The sequence below is a fragment of the Jaculus jaculus genome, chromosome 15 (genome assembly GCF_020740685.1).
Source record: "Jaculus jaculus isolate mJacJac1 chromosome 15, mJacJac1.mat.Y.cur, whole genome shotgun sequence".
In the NCBI taxonomy this organism is placed as follows: domain Eukaryota; kingdom Metazoa; phylum Chordata; class Mammalia; order Rodentia; family Dipodidae; genus Jaculus; species Jaculus jaculus.
In genome coordinates, this window is record NC_059116.1 from 37,349,100 (window position 1) to 37,370,229 (window position 21,130).

A 21,130-nucleotide genomic window follows, 5' to 3' on the forward strand; every position below is an offset into this window, starting at 1 on the left:
AAATGTTAATAAAAATTGAGAAAAAAAAGAGAAGGGGAAAGTAAAAGTGGAGAGCGAAGTATCATGAAAACAAACAAAAAAATAATCCTCAGCTACATAGTGAGTTAAAGACCATCCTGGGCTTTGTGAAATGTTTCACAAAACAAAATAAAAAAAACACAATCCTTGATGTCACAGGAAATTCTCAACCAGAGAGACCCCTACGGCCCAGCCTGACACTCTGTCACAGGTCCACCCCAGCCGGTTTGGAGTTCCTCCCAGGGAGGCTAGAGCTCAGGAAGCCTTCATAGGAGTTGAAGCCTCATGGCCTTTGGGTACAGGGGAGGGAGAGTCATGAAACAGGTGTCAGATCACCTGGCCGGTACCTGGTCCCCAGGCGCCGTGTGCGCAGGCCCATGAACACGGAGCGGATGAGCTTCCCGAAGGATGCGGCATTGACCGGGTCCAGCTTGTGCTCCTCGCAGTGGCGCAGGTAGTGGCTGTACAGGGAGCTGCGGGGCAGGCTCACGCCCTCGGCCGTTTCGTAATTGTCCAGGAGCCACTGCAGCTGGGGAGACACTGCTGTCAGTGGCCAGGTGCTCATGCTCCTGGGGTCCCAGGGATGACGCTTTCTGGAGGAGCAAGCACCGGGGCAAAGCCAACCTGTGTGGCTGCCCACAGGAGTCTGAGCACATTGGCTAAACACTTTTGTCCATCTACACATCCACCCACTCACCATCCATTCTTCAATCCATGAGCCCACCCACCCATGCTTCCACCACCCATCCCTCCCCTCTTCATGCAGCTTGGCTTCTGGTGCCCTGATTTAGGTATAAAAATTGGCACATGAGGGCTGGAGAGATGGCTTAGCAGTTAAGGCGCTTGCCTGCAAAGCCAAAGGATCCAGGTTTGATTCCCCAGGACCCATGTGAGCCAGATGCACAAGGTGCCACATGTGTCTGGAGTTTGTTTGCAGTAGCTGGATGCCCTGGTGCACCCCTTCTCTCTCTCCCTCCAATAAATAAGTAAAATTTAAAAAACATATTAACAATTAGCATGTGACAGAATCCTGTCAGGTTTCATCACCAGTCTGCAGGAGACACCCCCCACCAAACATATCCTATGTCATGTAAACACCCAGTGTCTCCTAAACACACAGGCTGGAGATCAGTTCTGATGGTGGGGTAGAGAGAGGTGGCTGGTGGACAGCCCTCAGTTGCGAGGACTGTCAGTTGGTGAGACACCCAGATGCCACACTTGGTGATCTTGTGACCAGGCCAAGGCTGTGCTTGGAGGCTATGAGACAGGTGAGAGCTGCCCACTAGACCACTGGTCCCCACAGAGGCCTCTGTTCCCCATCTGGAGAGGTCTCATGCATGACTACAAGTGACCTTAATGCCTGCCCTGTGACACAGCAGTCATGAAGGAACCCTGCTGGTAGGGTCAGTGTAGCTTCTGAATGTCACCTTTGACACCTGGAGGGCCCCTCCAAGCCTGCAGTGTGTGCTGCTCAGCCTCCGCACACTGGTGTCCCTTCCCACTAGAACATCCCCTCCAGCCTGTCCTCAAGGCCAGGGCCCCTCCCAGGCCAGCACTGTAGCCTCTGGCCTAGGAGGGAAGCTGTCCTCGGGCTCTCTCGTCTAAACACAGGTTTAACTCTGGAGAAGTTCTACAGTGGGTAGCACGGTGGAGGCCCTGTCACCACTACGCGAGGGCAGTTCACTTTCAGGTGGCCTTCCCCACCCTTCCTACTCCCTCTTGAGACAGGCCATGGCCATCTGCTCTGTGTGCCTCCGAGAAGTGCACAGGATGAAGGAGAGCAGGTCAAAGGTGCAGCAGGGGGCACAGCAGACTGTCCCTAACAGCAACACACACCACGCCTGCAGGAGATGCAGTGTGTGTGACAGTAGGCTGGTGCTGTGCCTGGGCTTGGGGGAAACTAGAAGTCTGGGTGGGTTTCTTTGACCCCATGTGGCCCAAGGACAAGCTTTCTGTCGAAAGGGCAGGAGTGTGGTAGCAGTGTGGAAAGTAAGATCAGAGGGTTGCTTCTGCCAATGTGCAATCGAGGTAGGCTTCAAATGGTGGAACAGGACTTCTCCCACCCTGCTGTGGTCAGTCTGCACCTCTGAGCACTGGGTCTGGGCTCCCAGCCAGTCTGTAGGATCACTTAGCCAGGCCACCTCATCCCCCAGGAACCCAAGTCCTAGGCCATCAGTTCTGGAGAGAACCTATGTGGCCCACATGTGTGGCACCCCTTAGCTATGAGAAACTGGGACTAAGTAGCAGCGGTCCATGCCACTTGTGCACTGTGGGTGCCAGGTCTGCCCATTGCCACACCTCTATGGAGGATGGTCTCCTGTCCTCACCCCCTTCCCAGTTAACAAGTATTTGTGTAAGTGTGGTGGCATCTGCCTGTGATCTAGCACTTGGGAGACCGAGGCAGAAGATGGCAAGCTGGGGGCCAGCCTTGACTACACAGAGACCTTGTTTCCAAATCCACAATTAGGCCAGCATGATACTGCACATCTTTAATCTCAGCACTCAGGAGGCAGAGATGTAGTTCAAAGCCAGCCTGGACTTAGTGAGACCCTACCTCGAAAACACAAACAAACAAAATCTACAATTAGGGCTGAAGAGATGGCTCAGCCGTTACCAGTCTCAGACATATACAGAGAATGCTAACTAAGAAAACATGCTGTGTCCTTTTGTAGCAATCTGTAGGGACCCCATAGGCCTTCATCAAACAGCTTTCATGCTTCCTGTTGAGGGAGGGATCCCAACTCCCAGACCCCAGAGGTTCTCAGATCTTTGCAGATATTCCTACTTCAAGCTGGGTCACAAGCTCAAGTTCTGGCCACACTAAGCTCCCACCATGGTCACTGCTGTGGCTGCTGGATACTTGGGGGAGCCGCCCTTGGATCCTGTGGTCATCACGTGTGCTACTGCCCTGTGTGGTCACACCTCTGGGTAGGCTGCACAGAAGACATTGTTCTATGCAGTTCCCCAGTGACCCAAATGTCATTGAATGACTGAATCTGGGGGACATCTGTCAGCCTGTGGCTCTGCAACTGGGTAGAAGATGCTGGATCCTTGCTGTCTGGTGCTGCGTGGCTTGGGCAGCTCTGCTGAGCCCTGGTGTTCATTCTGTGTTGATAATGGAACTTGGGACATCTCTGTCATCTATACATTCACTCAACCACCTATCCATTGTCTATCCATTAATCCACCCCACTCAATGATCCATCCACCCACATACCCATCTATCCACCCACCCATTCATCTATCCACTCCACTCACCCACCCTCCCTCCCTCTCTCGCTCCCATCCATCCATGCATCCATCCATCCATCCAATATTTACTGAGTGCTGACTCATGCCAAGGCCCATTCTAGGTGCTGGAGAGGCAACTATGACTAAAACACAGGCCCCACCTCCCCATGTGATCATCCTCATCGGGGAAGAGCCCCGGGATAGACAGGTAAAACAGAGCAAGAGGTGTGGTAACTACTATGAGGAACTGGATGCTGGACAAGGCTGGCCAGAAAATGACTGAGCTGAATGGGAGAGAGGCAGTCATGGGTTAGGGGACAGGAGCCTGAGCCTTTGCAAGGATGGAGTTAAGACAGGAAATGGGAGGACAAGGCTGGTGGGCCGGTAGGTCAAGTCCAGTGGTGGCTTTGCCCAGGTGCTAACTCATGCAGGGGTGGTGTGGGGCAGGGGCCATCGGGGCAGCAGGGAGGGGATGGGCACAGTGAAAACCACAGACCACCACAGACACCCTACAATCCTGGAAGCGACTCTTTAGCAAGGGCACTATGACATTTTGGCTCTCAATCGCCCCACATTCCCTAAGCCCATGGGATATGGGCTCAGTACCACCATGACCCTCTGGGGAGGTGGTGGGGCCTGGTGGGAGGGCTTTGGATGACCATGGTAGCCACAGAGAGCATCCTGGGAACCTGGTCTCCCTCTCTTGCTCCCCCACATGGCCATGAGGCAAGAAGGCCTTGCCTGCCATGTGCTCCTGCCACGATGGGCCACGTGCCACACCAGGTCTGCATGGTCCCTGGCTGGTGGCTAAATGGCCTTTGGGAATATCTGTGTTGTTTCGAAAACAAACGTCATGTCCTACAAATTCAACACATCTTACACAATGGGCTCCTGTTGGTCCCTGTGTCGGGCAACTGCAGCCAGCTCGGCCTTTGCTGTTCTAGGCTGGGATCTTGTCATTGACCGTGGCCTTCCCAGCAGCACCATCAGTGACAGCCACCATCTAACCTGCCTGTGGCTCACCTCAGCTCTCAGGGGTTTCCCACCCTAGTCTGCAATAGAGATGTCTGTGTTGCTGGTGGCCATCTGACCAAAGATTTCTAAAGAGGCCACCAAGAACCCGCTGGCCAAAGAGCCCCACCTAGCCCTGGTGGGAATGGTGAAGAGCTGGGGTTGGGGCACCTGCCTTCCAGAAGGCCCCTACCATAGAGCCATGTCTTCCATGGCTGCAGCTGCAGGCGGCTTTGGGGACACGAATAAGAGTGTGGGTGGCCAGTTGGGTGACTCGCCACTTTTTCCTCTTTGGCTAATGCACCGACTAAGATGCAGTGTTCTCTCCCTCTGGTATATGTGAACTTTCTAGAAAGATCTGATTTCTACTTCCCTTATTCCTAATTCATCAAATCCCAAAGATTACGGACCAAAGCTTGTGATGGAAGGAGAGGTCTCCAAGGGGGTCCTAGCAAGGAGAGACTAAACTTTCTAGAACATTCTGCCTGGGAAGGCAAGCATGGAGGAAGCAGTCCAGAGTCCTGCCTTACAGGACATATAATAGGAAGCCAAGCATCACAGAAACCATCACCAGCAGCTCCCATGGTCCCTTTAGACATTTCAAGTATCTCTAAGGCATGGCTGACTGAGGGGTCTCCGTGTCTGCTCTGCCTTCCACCCACAGCTCTGTTCCCAGGGCCCCATGGGCTGTGGATGGTCACATGTGTTTGCTTTCACCCTGACCCCAGCCTGCACTGCTTTCTGCACTGCGTATCACTCACAGGCTTCCCTCCAGTGTGACCTAGGTGCAGCAGAGAGGGCTGCAGGAGACTATCCCTGTTGCACCCCAGCAGGACCCTGAGGGTTATGTAGTGTCCCTGATAAAGTTTTCTGGCAATGCTTGTACCTAGCCTATAAACCCTGAAAGCTTCTAGACTTTTCCCTCAATCTACCTCATCCCCTCTAAAATCATGGTCTCTGACCACCATGTTGTTGAACTTGGATCAGCAAGATTTGGGGGGAGGTCACAGGATTAGTTGGACAAAAGGGGTTCCTTTGTCTTTGATATTGTCATTATCTGGAAAAGGTCATACTCTGGGCCACCACATGGCCTGACTTCACTGGTTGGTTCTAGAATTAAAAAGCCAAATACAGGGGACTGGAGAGATGGCTCAGTGGTTCAAGGCATTTGCCTGCAAAGCTTGACAACTCAGGTTTGATGCCCCAGTACCCACGTAAAGCCAGACACACTAAGTGGTGCATGTGCCTGGAGTTCGTTTGCAATGGCAGGAGGCCCTGATATACCCATTCTCTGTCTCTCTCAAGTAAGTAAATAAAAAAAAATTTTTAAAAAAGCCTAACAAATTTGAGTGTGGTGGCATAAGCCTATCATCCCAGCACTTGGGATATTGAGGCTAATGAGTTCAAGGTTAGCCTTGACTGAATAGCAAGCTCCAGGCCAGCTTAGGCTACATGAAACCCTGTCTAAAAAAATGAGTGGGGAGGAGTTCACAGAGTATTCATACTGCTTGTAGGAGCTTTGGAAGGACACACTGGGCAGGGCTCCGACTAAGCCACCTTCGGCTCCACTGCCAGCCGCCAGTGTGCTATGCCTGGTCCCCATGGTGACGCTCCTCCAAACCCTGCTGTTTGTGTGGCTTTGCAGCTTAGCCACACGGCTGATCCTTGCTGCTCCAACCTGTGTCAGAACTGAGGGGAATGCATGAGCGCCGGATTCGACCGGTCTAAGTGCGGCTACTCAGACTGGATTCCATAGAGAAAATTGCTCAACACCAGAATTTCTGACAAGAATAAAGTTACTACTGAAAAAAAAAAAAATGAGAAAAGCTAGGAATGGTGGTGCATGTCTTTAATCCCAGCACACAAGAGGCAGAGGTAGGAGGATCACTGTGTGTTTGAGACCACCTGAGACTACATAGTGAATTTCAGGTCAGACTGGGCTATAGTGAGACCCTGCTTTGAAGAACAAAACCAAACAAAACTGAACAATAAACAGACAGAAAGACAACAATAAAGAGTGGGACCTTACCTTGAAAAACCAAAAAAAAAAAAAAAAAAAAAAAAAGACAAAAGTAAGTAAATAAACAAAATATCCAATGCAGCCAGGCATGATGGCACAGTCCTGTCATCCCAGCACTTGGGAGGCTGAGGCAGGAGGATTGACATGTGTTCTAGTCCTGCCTGGGTTACACAGTGAGACCCTATCTCAAAGTTGATAACTAAATAAGGCATGACATGGCCCACACATTTCCAGGTAAAAATGGAGCCTGGAAACACAGCTAAGGACTTTGTGGCAATCCTGACATCATTCCACTTTTTCTTTTTTGTCTGAATGTCTTACTCGGTTGTCCAGGCTGACCTGGAAGTGGCCATCCTCCTGCCTCAGTCTCCTGAGTACCATCACTGCTTATGTTAACAGCATTTTGATTAAGATTTGACTGACTTCAACTCTCCAGTTAAGGTCAGGGTGGAGGTGCCACTATTGTACTCAAAGATGGGCTTCTGCCTTGTTTTCACTGCACAATGAACTATTTTTGTTTAAGTTAAAGTCTCACTCTAGGCCAGGCTGGCCTCGAACTCACAGCGATCCTTCTACCTCAGCTTCCCAAGTGCTGGGATTACAGGCTGAGTGCCACATGCCTGGTCCTCTCCTGTGATTTCATGTCAGCTCTTTCTTTCCCCTCTGAGCCCCATCAGCTGAGGAGTCACTGTGTTCCTTGTCTTTTCAGATGTCTATGGAGTGACAGGCGGTGTGGGTCACTGCACGGGCGTGCGCACTTACATGGCTGTTGAGTAAGCCGCTTTTGTGAGGGGCCATTCCTTCGCTTTTTTGGAGATTTTCAATCGCCATTTCAAGCTAAAGAGAATGTGTGCAGGAAAGAAAAGAAGACAAACAGTAGAAGAGGGAGAGAAGGAAATGAGAAGTTAGCATCAGCCCACGTTGCTTTTGATTCATAGCCACATGGTGACTGGAGTGGCTCTGGTCAGAGTGACTCGATGGCGGGAGGGTGAAGTGGTCAGTGGAGCTGGAGCAGGGAGTGTGGCCTTTTCACATGCATGAGGGTCAGGAGTCCAGGGGACCTGAGCAGCAGGAGGGAGCCACCCTGCTGCTTGCCATTACATTAGAACACAGCGTGTGGGCACACAAGAACCAAGACCATGTCCACAGTCACAGTGTGGATCCTGTGGACAAGCCACAGAGAAGGCCAGAGTCACGCCTGGTCACCTGAAAGCTCCCATACCACACCATACCACACCTGCTGCTGGGTACACAGTGATGTTGACATACTGGCCAGCCTTCCTGCATGTAGAGCCCAGGACCTTCCTGCTGGATGCTTCTGGAAAATGGCAATCAGACTGACAATACGGTGTGAGATGCTGGGCACATCACAGTCATAGTTAGGCCAATGACATAGGATGTGTCACCAGATGTGAGACCCTGGGCCAGAGCAGTCACAGTTGGGTGTACTCAGAAGTGGGTGGCTGCCACCATGCACACATGTGCAGGATGACCAAGACTTGTGCATAGCATTATCAGAAGCTACAGCCTGTCTCCGTGCCTGGAATGGACAGGGAATCATGCCAGGAGGTAACCTGAACATCCACGTTGTTTCTCCTACAATGCCCAGCTGGCAAAGGCTTCAATGATGTTTCCGCAAGGAGAGGTCATGGGTTGGGGAAACACTCAAAGGGTGAAGTGCTGGCTTTGCAAGCCTGAAGACGTGGATTCGATGGGTTTAGAACCCATGAACAAGCTGGCTATGGTGTGTGCCTGTGATCCCAGCTCTGGGGAGGTGGAGATGGGAGGACTCACTCACCCGGGGCTCACTGGCCTGACAATCTGGCCTAATTAGAGTGCTCTGGACAATAAGAGACCCTGACTCAAAGGAGGTGGATAGCATTCTTGACGATGATACCTAAGGTTACCACTGGCCTCCACATGCACACAGGCACATGTGAACCCATATACATGTATGACTACACACATAGGAACATGCATACATACACACACATGCAAGAAAGCAAACCAAGCACTTGGAAGGCAGAGGTAGGAGGATTGCTGTGAGTTCAAGGCCACCCTGAGACTACAGAGTGAATTTCAGGTCAGCCCAGACTACAGTGACACCCTACCTCGAAAAAACAAAAAATAAAACCAAACCAAAATCAAAATCCAACCAACAAAAAAGAGTTAAATTTATCACTATTTCCCACAGAATTGATGATGGGAAAATTATACGTACCATTCAATAAACAATAAGCTTACAAAGCTAGAGGCGCCGAGTTACTCCTGTTTTGGTCACTCATTAGCCCTGTGCTGGTGTCTGTCCGCTGCTCACTGGCTGTCATGAACTCTGGCAAACATCTGCCCTCAGACCCCCAGCTGGACAAGGAATGTGTCATCATGCACTTTATTTCACCTGAGCAATTTTTTTTCTTTTTTTGGAGACAGGGTCTCATGAAGCCCAGGCTGGCCTTGGAATCACTATGTAGCCAACGATGAGCTTGGACTCCTGATCCTCCTGCCTCCACCTCCTAAGTACTGGGATGACAGGCATGCGCTCCATACCAGGTTTATGCTGTGATGCAGATGGACCTCAGTGCTACCCACTGAGCCCTGGCCCGGCCCCTCACTGATGATGACAGATCCGCATCAGAACCTGAGGCCCAGCAGTTTCTTTACTTAGCTGCATCAAGACCAGCTCCAGAGCTCCTCCTGCCTCATGTGGCATCTCGAGCAATGGCAGTAGGCAACACCATCCCTCCAAGGAGTTGGTGAGTGGGCACACCCCACCTCAGCCAGCTTCGTTCATTAAGTGTGCAAAGTCACCAGGTGCACCCTCCACCAAACAGCTGCTATGTGGCATCTGAGGGACAGACTGTCAAATTGCTGGCTGACACTATGTTAACCAAATAGCTATGCCAGTGGCCACTGTATGAGAGAGGACAAGATTGTACAGAAGTGCCCAGAGGTCATTAAACGAATGACCCATGACAACCATAGTGACCTTGGGAGGATAGAAGAAAGGTGTGACAGCTCAGGTAGGGTCACTGTATCACATCACAAAGGCATCCATATAATAACAGATCCATGAGAAAGTGTGGTCCACACATAGGGAAGAGGATACACAGAGCCGCCTGCCCACACCCAGGCCGGTCAGATGACTGACTATGAGAAGAGTGAAAGTTGTGCTGAGACATGGCGGGAGGGGTGTAAGATTCCTGCGTGAGCACGAGGGCCTGACACTTTCAGACTCTGCCCTGCAGCCTCAGTCCCATGGAGGTCAGAGCAGGTGGAAGTATGGCAAAGTGTAACACCAGCTGTCCTAGGCAAGAGCCCCTCACTGCAAGGGCATGGGCGCTATACCCCACCACACACACCACACTATACCCAACACACACTCCACCACACGCACACTATACCCATCATTCACACAAGCAAAAAGAGTTCAACTGCTCAAGGAAAACATGTTCAAAGACTGAAGCTAAGGGTTGGGGAGTGAGGATCCCCAGCACCCAGGCCAATGCCAGTGGGCAAGGTGCCCCCATCTTCCTGGGGCACAACTGGAGGCTAGAGCAGCTAAATCAGTGAACTCTGGGTTTGCCTGAGATTCTGCCTCAGGAAATAAAGCAGACAGTGATTGGGGAAGACTGACATCAGCCTCAGGCCTCCATGAGCATGAGATGGCTCAACACTTAAGGGACTTGCCTGTAATGCCTAAATACCTGGGTTCAATTATCCAGTACCCATGTAAAGTCAAATGCACAGAGTGCCGCATGCAAGTGGAGGTCATTTGCAGTGGCAGGAGACCCTGGTATACCCATTCTCTCTCTCTTTCTGCTGTCTCTCTTCTATCTGATAAGGATAGATACTACATTTATCTTAGCCAAAAGGCTGAGAAGTAATTCTTCTATCTCACTGCTTACAAATAAATTTTTTTTTAAAAAAGAATTTTTAAAGGGACCAGGTTGAGCTGGGAGTGGTGGTGCAAGCCTTTAATCCCAGCACTTGGGAGGCAGAGGTAGGAAAATTGCCAAGAGTTTGAGGCCACCCTGAGACTACATAGTGAATTCCAGGTCAGCCTAGGCTAGAGCAAAACCTTATCTTGAAAAACAAACAAACAAGCAAACAAACAAACAAACAAAAAAGGGGGGGCAGGCTGAAATTCTAGAACTGAAAAGTAAGAGTGAGAACATAGAACATCTGGAAATTCCTCAAATTTGGTGAAGGACATGAACTAACATTAAAAAAATCTCTGCAAAGCTCAAAAGTAAAACTCCAAGATATATGATGACCAAACTGCTGGAAGAAAGAACAAAAAGAAAGGGTTTATCACAAACACAGATTCCTGCTACATACAAGTGACAGCTAATTTCTCCCTAGACACCACGAAGTTGAAAGATAGAGGAACAACATATTCCACCTGCCAAGTGGAAAGTCCCAATGCTAATCAACAGATAAGTGCACAGACAAGATGGAATGTCAGCCAGCCACACAGAGGAATTCTGTTTTCACATATACTTCCACTGCCCCCCCCAAGTCCAGGCTGATCTGGAATTCACTATGCAGTTTCAGGGTGGCCTTGAACTCACAGTGATCTTCCTACTTCTAACTCTGCTGGGATTAAAGGTGTGCGCCACCGCACCCAGCTGCTTCCACCTTTTTTTTTTTTTTTTTGGCTTTTCAAGGTAGGGTCTCACTCTGGTCCAGGTTGACCTGGAATTCACTATGTAGCCTCAGGGTGGCCTTGAACTCACAGCAATCCTCCTCCTACCTCTGCCTTCCGAGTGCTGGGATCAAAGGCATGCACCACCATGCCTGGCTGCTTCCACCTTTATCTGAGTGAAAACATAAGACACATAGCTCATTTAAAACATGAGTTAATTTCACATATTAATGATTTGATGGACATGGTTTAACATTACTTGGAAATCTGAGTTTTCAATGCTTCTAATTTTTAAAAACATTTTAATTAATTAATTTATTTTCAATTAAATAGAGAGACAGAGAGAGGAAGGGGGAAGAGAGAGAGAGAGAGAGAGAGAGAAAGAGAGAGAATGGGCACACCACCAGGGCTTCCTGTTGCTGCAAACGAGCTCCAGATGCATTCTTACTTTGTGCATCTGGCTTTACATGGGTATTTGAAAATCGAACCCAGGTCATTAGCTTTGCAGGCAAGTGCCTTAATCATTGGGCTATCTCTCCAGCCAGCAATGCTTTCAAATTTTTAAAAAAATATTTTATTTATTTATTTGACAAAGAAAGGGGGGGGGGGAGAGAATATGAGAATGGTTGTGCCAGGGCTTCCAGCCAGTGCAAACGAACTCCAGACACATGTGCTCTCTTGTGCATCTGGCTAATGTGGGTCCTGGGGAACTGAACTTGGGTCCTTTGGCTTTGCAGGCAAATGCCTTAACCACTAAGCCATCCCTCCAGCCTAATGCTTTCAAATTGTAATGCATTTCACTAAATAGTAAGAAGTCACATTTGCTAATATGATACAAAACACATCAGAAAAGTCCACAACTCATAAGAACCTGTTGGAGTTTGTTGCCAAAGTAGTTCTCTAAACCCTTCATTTTCTGCCGAGATTGTTAACAAAGACCTGCCAGTCATTTGCCATGACATGCTAGTGTTCATAATCAGAGAAAAGATCTAGAGGTGGAGCCTGAATGATGCAGGCCTGCTCAGTGTAAGGGGTGTCTTATCATGTAAGCACAAACTGATTGCCGCCACTGGAGCTCCAAGTCGTGTCTTATCAAAACAGTTGGCCCAGCTGGACATGGTGGTGCATGCTTTTAACCCCTGCACTCAGGAGGCAGAGATAGGAGGATCAAGTGAGTTCAAGGCCAACCTGGGATCACAGAGCAAGTTCCAGGTCAGAATGAGCTAGAGTGAGACCCTACTTTGAAAAAACAGAAACTAACCAAAACAAAACAAAATTAAAAAAAAAAAAAGCAGCCCACTGCTAAGCATGATGCAAACAGCTGCACACCGGGCTAGGAGAGATGGCTCAGACGTTAAGACATTTGCTTGCAAAGCCTGATGGCCTGGGCTCAATTCCCCTGCAATATAAAATCAGGTCCACACAGATCCTCTCAGCACATGAGGACCAAGAGACCTGGCTCCAAGTTCATGTGCAGTAAAAGCCAGTTTCAGTCACTACTGCACTGAGCTCATTTTTAAGTAAATCTTATATTTTCCCTCCATCCCTCCCTCAGCTCTTTTTAACATTCCTTTTGTTCCCTTCCCCTTTTTCACATGTGTGCAAGTACATCTGGAGGCCAGAGGTATCTCCTCAGGAACGCTGTCCATCTCCTTTGAGACAGGGTCTCACTGGCCTGGAGCGCTCCCATTACACTAGACTGGCTGGCCAGCCCAGGCGCCCTGCTGTCTGCACCTCCCCAGTGTGGGGATGACAGGTGCACATGGCGCAGCCAGCACTTGTGTGAGTTCTAGGATCCAAACTCAGGTTCTCATCCTTGGAACAAGCACTTTACCTACTGAGTCATCCCCCCAGCTCCAAAGCAGGATTTCTCATCCTTTTAAAAACTCACTTCTGTTCATCTACAGCCCTCCACACTACGAGCTGAGTTACCAAAGGGTGCATAAAACCCCACTTCTCCCAAAGAGAATCAGAGCACCTCACAGGCCTGGGAGGCTGGGGTCTGAGCAGCTCTTTTGCTTGTAGCAGGACATTTCCAGGCTAGAGAAGCCTGTTCCCAGGAGGCTTATGACCTGACACACTAGCATGTTCTATGGACCTGTGGCTATTCACATGTGACACCCAGAGCATGATCAGAAGAGGAAATTGGGCTGGAGAAATGGCTTACCAGTTAAGGCCGACAAAGCCAAAGGACCCAGGTTCAATTCTCCAGTGCCTACGTAAAGCCTGATGTACAAGATGACTTATGCATCTGGAGTTTGTTTGCTGTGGCTAGAGGCCCTGGTATATCCATTCTCTCTATCTGCCTCTTTCTCTCTCTCACTCTCAAATAAATAATTTTTTTAAAAGAGAAAAACTGACAAAGTGGATTTGAACAGAGATTTCAATGTCTTCAAAGAGTGCAGAGACATGGGACCCACTAGATATTAGGGAAAAGATCTGCCAATCATGCACAGGGGACCTGTACCCAGAACATACAAAGAAGTCCTAAGACTCAACAACCAAGCTGCTCGTGGTGGCTCACGCCTTTACTCCCAGCACTCTGGAGGCAGAGGTAGGAGGATCGCCATGAGTTTGAGGGCACCCTGAGACTACATAGTGAATTCCAGGTCAGCCTGGGCTACAGACCCTACCTGGAAAAAACAAACAAACAAACAAACGACTCAACAACCAGCATCTGATAAAAGGTAAAAGACAGCTAATGTGAAATGACACTGAGCCCAGGGATGGCTGTTTACTGTCATCAGTTGGAGAGAAAACAAACTGTACCCACAGTGAGATGCCATGACAAACTTAGCAGAATGGACAAAATTGCAAACGTTGACAGCATTCACCCAGTGCTGGTGAGGAACAGCAGTCTGTGTGCCAGATGAGAGAACTGCCCACGGCTTCCATTCCCGCCTATGCCCACATACTGCAAGAAGCAGCCATTCCACTCAAGAGACACCCCAAGAAGGAACGTGGATGTTCACACCACAGCCTGTATCTGACCACTTCGAGCAGCATTTTTCATGTTGTCCCAAACCACAGTTCCCGCTCCACATGTCCCTCAGCTGAGGGACAAGCACTAAGGCTGGAATGCAGGGAATAAATACTGCTCTGGAGCGAGGGGAGCCAGATAGGTTCATGGCATGCTGAGGGCAAGAAATCCCCCCACAGGGCTTCCAGCCATGATCACCTGACAGGCTGGAGACGTCAACTGACACCAGATTCACAGGCGCTAGTAGGGTGTTGGAGGGGGGAGGTGACTGCAAAGTATACCCCAAGGGTGTTTTGGGTGAGCGATGTAGGTGCCCTGTGAGTGGGGTGATGACACAAATCCCATAGGGATATGCATCAAGAAGCTGGGTTGGAGAGATGGCTTAGTGGTAAAGGTGTTGCCTGTAAAGCCAAGGGACCCAGGTTCAATTCCCAGGACCCACATAAGCCAAGATTCACAAGGTGGCACATGGGTCTGGAGTTCATTTGCAGTGGCTGGAGGCCCTAGCGTGCCTGTTCTCTCTTTCAAATAAATAAATAAAAATTTTTTAAAAGTTGAAAAGAAGTTAATTAAAAATACATAAAATAGGGCTGGAGAGATGGCTTAGCAGTTAAGGTGCTTGCCTACAAAGCCAAAGAACCAGGTTTGATTCCCCAGGACCCACATAAGCCAGATGCACAAAATGGCTCATGTGTCTGGAGTTCGTTTGCAGTGGCTGAAGGCCCTGGCACATCCATTCTCTCTTCCTCTCTCTCTTTCTCTCGGTCTAATGAAATAAATAAATAATTAAAAAACATAAAATAATTACTGAGGAAATATTGAACTTTAAAATCAGAGACATAGCTGGGCACTCAGAGGCTGAGGCAGAAGGATCACAAGTTTGAGGTCAGCCTATGCTACATTGCAAGACTCTTTCTCAACTGCCTTAGCTCCTCAAAACCCCCACGGCAGAGATGTACTAACTACAGCAGGTCCGTGATGACCTGCGCAGGAGCCCGGCGTCCTCTCAGTGGGCTCAGGCGTCCTCCTATGGATGGACCAGCCTATGTCCAATGGCGATGACAGCAAAGGCAGCGGCAGTGCCACCGGCTGGAGATGCTCTGCTCACATTCCCCAGATATAAGCACCCAGCACCTGTGGCGTACCTTCCTCTTCTCACCAGTGGAGGTCCAAAGCCCAGCACACCTGCCTTGGGTCCTCGGGCCCATGAGTGGCTGGCAGGACCTCATCCTGGGCACCTAGGCAAGGGCAGTCCCACAGGCCTGTGGCTGCGTCCTACTCACCCTCTTCACATGGTGGCCACCACTAGTCTAGCAGGGTCTACCCCTTGGCCACAGGGCCTTTGTACATACCGTGGCAGGTGAGGAGCGAGCGGTATGGGCCAGGGAGTGTCTTGTACTGTCCATGCCCCCGTGGATAAGGTAGGCTCCGGCGCCAGACACGATAGGGCTTCCTGTGACATCCATGGTGATGCCTACCATGCCGTGGGAGGGGACTGCTGGTGGGGATGAGGCTGCCACTGTCACCTGGGCGCCACCTGGGGCCTCGAAGTAAGAAGCTGCGCTGCTGGGCATGTACATCTGCGGGTCAGGGTTGTAGGCGTAGGCCGCTCGGCTGTCAGAAAGAGACACGTCACCCTGGGCCTGTTCATTCAGATGTCGGAGGCTGGGCATGTGGTGACACTCAGACATGGTAGGGGTCATTGTGCAAAGATTCTGAGTGGTAGGCTGGGCAGATGAGTAAAGTGCTTGCTATGCAAGCATGAGGACCTGAGTTCAAGTCCCCAAGCATGGTGTGGCACGCCTGTAATCCCAGGTTGGGAGGTGGAGCCAGGAGGGTCCCCGGCACTTGCTGGCCAGAAAGACTGGCTCAATCGATGAGCTTCAGGTTCAGCAAGTGGCCCTGTTTCAGAGCAGGTGGGCAGCATTGCTGAGGTGGACACCAGAGTCTGTCCTGTGGCCTCCACACACACAAACACACACATGCACATGCAAACAGAAAATTCTAAAAGGTCTAGACCTTAAAAATGGAAAACCAGTCTATCAACAGTCCAGCAAACTAGGCTAAAGAGGCACAAGGGTAACAGTTTCTAGATCAGTTTTTGTTTTGTTTCTAAAAATAGACTTTTCTAGAAGCTAAAAGCACAAAGCTAGGGTTCTGAACTCTCCATGGGGCAGGGATGTCCTAATGGGTGTCATTGTAGGGCAGGGTTGAGTGTGTGATCTCCCTGGGGAGAGGAGGCAAGGGCATCTCAAGACACGTACATGGCTCCGTTTGCGTAGACAGCGTCTCCCCCCTCCACGTACTGCACCTGCGCGGGGTACACGTGCTGCACCTGGAACGACATGTATGCAAGTCACACACCCTGGCTTTCTTCCTTCTTTTAAGATCTTCATCAAAAGTAAGTTGCATTGCTTTCTGTGCCCTCATCTGTATCCTCGGGGGTAAGATACGGATGGGGCCAAGTAGCCCTGGCATGGCAGAGGGTCATGACCTCAGGTCCCAGAGGAGGAGAGACCATGAAGGTGGGAGAAAAGGTTTCTGGGGAAAGGGGGACAGGAGGAATCCATGCACCCATAGTCCTATCCCACCCTCTACCAACACATCAGGTCAGCCCTGGGTGGATATCCTAGTGACGGATGCCCATTGTTTTGCTCCCCAAAGTTCACACTCTCTGAGAACATGCTGACTGTGGGGTGAGCAGTGTGAGGGCCACAGCGTGAGCTGGCCAGGGTCTCAGTTGACTGTTCTCTGCAGACCCCCATCTCCCAGGATAAGCCAACCCTGGCACCATGGGCTCTGAGGTTACCACATGTTGGCTGGTGTCCCTAGGGATGGGGAGGAAGCCTTAAGTGTGGACAAGACACAAACATGTCACCCAGAAAGTATGAGTGGCCCAGTGAGAGCTGGAGCAGGCCCAGACCTGAAAAGTGGGATAAGCTTCTTATATCACATGGTAGTCTTTGGGTTTCTTGATGGTGTCCCCAAAGAAGACCATGACAGAGACCAGCCTGGCCACAGAGCCACTGGTTGAATTTCTGAGTCTCTGTAGGGCTGCCAGGGCAATCTTTCCCAGTTCTGAGCCATAAACTCCTAGAATGAGACCACCCATCAATGCAGGAGACCCCTGAGAAGAAAATGGCAAACTCTAGCCCAAAGGCCATAGCAAGCCCCCTGTGTGTTTTGTAAATAAAGTTTTATTGATCCATTGCCCTTTCCTTACACACTGTTCACGGTTACTTTAATGCTGCAGCCATAGGGCGAGTGGTCTTTCCTAGAAGTCAGTTAAGTACTTGTCAATCCCGATGCCCTGCAGGTGGTGTGTGTGTCCTGGCCTGGCCAGCTCCTGCCATCAGCTTTCTGGACATCAGAACAGTGTCTCCTCAGAGCTGTCTGAGGATGTGGCACCCCTGTGCTTTGTGGATCTTTCTCATCTGCCTCTAGGTGCCCACCGGCTCCTCAAACGTGTGCCCAATGAAAGACCACTATCTTTTTATTGCTCAACTATCTGTGATAACCAAGTTTTTAAAAGAGCTTCAAGAACGTTCTGGGCTAATGAAGATACCAGTAAGTACAGGCAAGGTTCATAGGGCTGAGATGGAAGTGAATCCCTGTTGTGGTTTAAGTGTGAAATGTTCCCCACTTGGTCCCTGATTGTGGTGCTGTTTGGGAAGGTTGTGGGACCTCTAGGGGTTGCAGCCTTGCTGGAGGAAGTGAGTCCCTGGGGTGACTTCCTATCCTCCCTCTACCTCCCGACCCTCCTGACTGGTTCCAGTGTGACCGGCTGGTCTCTTGCTATGAGAGAATGTAGCTCTTCAAACCGCAGGTCACAGTTAACCCTTTTCTTCCTGAAGTTGCTTCTGGTGCTGGTTCACAGTGATGAGAGTAGCTGACATGCTGGGTGCTGGCGGTCGTGGGCCATGGTTACCTGCTGAGGCATGGGCTGGACTCTGGGGAGGGCGATCGGCTGCATCGGGGCGCCTTTGGGCATTGAGCCCGCTGCCTGGACCAGCACCCTCTGCAAGGGGACGGAGGGGACAGTTAGACTGACCACTCCTCTCCTGCCTCACTGACATGCGGCAGGAGCCACGGGGAGGAAGGCAGAACTTGCACCAACATGGTGGACACAGGGCCAGACATGTCGCATACAACCCACATGTACACCAGGGCAGGCACACGCACCTCCCACTGTGGTCTGTAGTGGAGTGACGCCAGATGTCCCCCCACAGGAAGACCTTCTGGGTAAGGGAGTCTGTGGACAACTGCCATAGGACTGGCCTTGACTGTGTATCTTATAGCCCCCCTCCTGGGGTTCTGCAGTGCACCCAGGGCCCATCCCCATTTACACAGGAGGGGACATAAATCCAGAGCTGTTCTATGTGGTTTGAGGCCTGAGGATTCTCAGGCTGGGGACAGGTCCTCCTTGCCAGGTTCCTGACTCCTGACCCTCATTTGGATGACTTGTGAGTCACATCTTGCCAGTGGCTGCTCACTCACAGGACATGGACACAAGCTATGCAAATGTAACTGGTCAAAGGGTCCCTGGCAGCCAGACCTGGTGACACATGTTTTTCATTCCAGCACTGAGGCGGGAGGGGAGGGAGAGAGGTAGGAGGATTGCTGTGAGTTCGAGGCTACCTCCAAAAAAATCAAAATTAATTAATTAACAAAAAGGATCCCTGGGGCTGGGGCTCACAACGCCATTGACTGACATGACTCCTCGTGGACGAGTGTCACTGGCTGAGGACCAGGGTGATCTGTTTTAGAAATGACCCTGGGCAGACATGAATGAGGACACAGTGCCCTTTAGTGTTCACAGATGTCACTACAAGCCAGGAGGGCTGGAAAGAGGCCACCGGCCCTGGGGCTGTCATGTCTGGCAGAGCGGCCTATAGGCCAGTTGTCATAGGCATTCACTATCTTGCGCTCACAACCAGACGAACAGCACACAGATGCACACACTGTGCTCCAACCACTCACAAGGAAGTCACGTGGCATGCGCAGCAGCGAGGCTCTGATGCACCTGCAGGGACCTCCAGGACATTGTGCTCAGTAAGAAAAACACAAATATCACTGTATGGGACTCCATGAAAGTGCTCAGGACGGGTGAACCCAGAGACAGGAAGAGAATTTGTGGGTGCCAGGGGCTGGGGAAGGAATGGGGTGACTGACTGCTTGTTGGGAGGGGTCATATCTTTTATGGCTGAAGGAATGTTTGAGATAAAGAGAATGGCTGCGTTACTCTGAAAATAATAAAAACCACCCACGTATCCCTTTTAACATGGTTCATTTATATGAAGTGAATTTTACTTCAGTTAAAAAAAAAATAGGGGCCAAGCGGGGTGGTGCATGCCTTTAATCCTAGCACTCAGGAGGCAGAGGTAGAAGGATAGCCATGAGTTCGAGGCCACCCTAAGAATTCAGAGTGAATTCCAGGCCAGCCTAGACCAGAGTGAAACCTTACCTTGAAAAACCAAAAACCAAACCAAAACAAAACAAAAAACAAACAAACAAACAAACAGCCACAACAACAAAAACCAGGGGTCTGGAGAGATGCCTTAGTGGTTAAGGCACTTGCCTGTTCTCAGACAAGTGAGAACACATGAGAACACATGTCTGAATCTTCAGGTCCCACATAGACAGGGATGCAAGCACACAATGTCGCATGCGTGCCACAAGGGGGTGCATGCATCTGGAGCTCATTCACAGGGGCTGAAGGCCTTGGTGCACCCATTCACTCTCTTTTTCTCTCTGCCTTTTTCTCTCTGTCTCTCACTCAAAATTTTTTTAAAAAATTAAAAAATTAAAAATTAAGGGCTGGAGAGATAGATGGGTAGGCAGTTAAGGCACTTGCCTGTGAAACCTAAGGACCCATGTTTGACTCTCCAGATCCTATGTAAACCAGACATACAAGGTGGCACACGTGTCAGGAGTTCAAGTGCAGTGGCTGGAGGTCCTGGTGTGTCAATCCTCTCCCTTTCTCTCTCTCATTACAATTAAAAAAAGTTAAAAATCAAGCCGGGCGTGGTGGCGCACGCCTTTAATCCCAGCACTCGGGAGGCAGAGGTAGGAGGATCGCCGAGGGTTCGAGGCTACCCTGAGAATACATAGTGAATTCCAGGTCAACCTGAGCTAGAGTGAGACCCTACCTTAGAAAACAAAAACAAAAACAACAACAACAAAAAAAAGTTAAAAATCAAGAGAGCTAGGTGCAGTGGCACCTGCCTGTAATACCAGCTATCGGGAGGCAGAAGCAGAAGGATTTCCTATGAACTTGAGGCTAGCCTTCTTTACATAACAAGTTCCAGGCCAAACTGGACTACAGAGTGAGATGTGGTTTCAAAAAAATGAGGGACGGGAGAGATGGCTCAGTAGTTAAAGCACTTGCCTGTAAAGCCTAATGACCTGGGTTTGATTCCCCAGTACCCATGTAAAGCCAGATGCACAAAGTGATGCATACATCTGGTATTCATTTACAGTGGCTAGAGGGCCTGGCATGCACCTTTTTTCTCTCCCCCTCCCAAATAAAAAAATAAAATTTAAAAAAGGCGGGGAGCTCTTGCAGCTCATTGGGTAGAGTGCTTGCTTACTATGCAAGATGCCTGGGCTTCAACCCAACCTATAAACCAGGCACGTTAACACATGCCTGTCATCTCAGTACTTGGGTGGTAGAGGCAGGAGGATCAGCAGTTCAAGGCCATCCTTGGCCACTCAAGGAAGTTTCAGGCCAGACTGGACTACATGAAACCACTTTATTTTTTGACAGAGAGAGATATATAGAGAGAATTGGCATGTTAGGGCCTCAGCCACAGAAGTCGAACTTCAGATGTTTGTGCCACCTAGTGGGCATGTATGATCTTGCACTTGCCTCACCTTTGTGCGTCTGGCTTACACGAGATATAGAGAGTTGAACATGGGTCCTTAGGCACTGCAGGCAAACACCTTAACCACTAAGCCATCTCTCCAGCCCCATGAGACTTTTTTTTTTCTTTTAATTTATTGGGGTAGGGTTTCACTCTAGCTCAGGCTGACCTGGAATATAGTCTCAGGGTGGCCTCAAACTCACAGCAATCCTCCTACTTCTGCCTTCTGAGTGCTTGGATTAAAGGCATTGTTACCACACCTGGCCCTCATGAGATCATTTTTAAAAGGGGATATTAAGAGTTAAGCCAGGTGTGGTAGTACATCCCTACACTACTAGCATTTGGGGAGGGTAAGGCAAGAG

General features: G+C 50.0%; 1 protein-coding gene across 2 annotated transcripts in view; it reads right to left on the reverse strand.

Moving 5' to 3' along the window:
* Positions 1-21,130, reverse strand: part of Rfx2 (regulatory factor X2) — an 88,354-nt gene that overhangs the window by 17,918 nt on the left and 49,306 nt on the right. The window contains exons 3-7 of one of the 2 annotated variants that reach the window (XM_004654997.2): positions 17,834-17,923; positions 16,170-16,240; positions 15,258-15,519; positions 7,043-7,117; positions 366-547 (exon numbers count right to left, since the gene is read on the reverse strand). In XM_004654997.2, coding sequence (XP_004655054.1) covers positions 366-547; positions 7,043-7,117; positions 15,258-15,519; positions 16,170-16,240; positions 17,834-17,923 — 680 coding nt within the window. The remainder of the gene's footprint in view (positions 1-365; positions 548-7,042; positions 7,118-15,257; positions 15,520-16,169; positions 16,241-17,833; positions 17,924-21,130) is intronic. The other variant, XM_004654999.2, reaches the window with a different exon arrangement.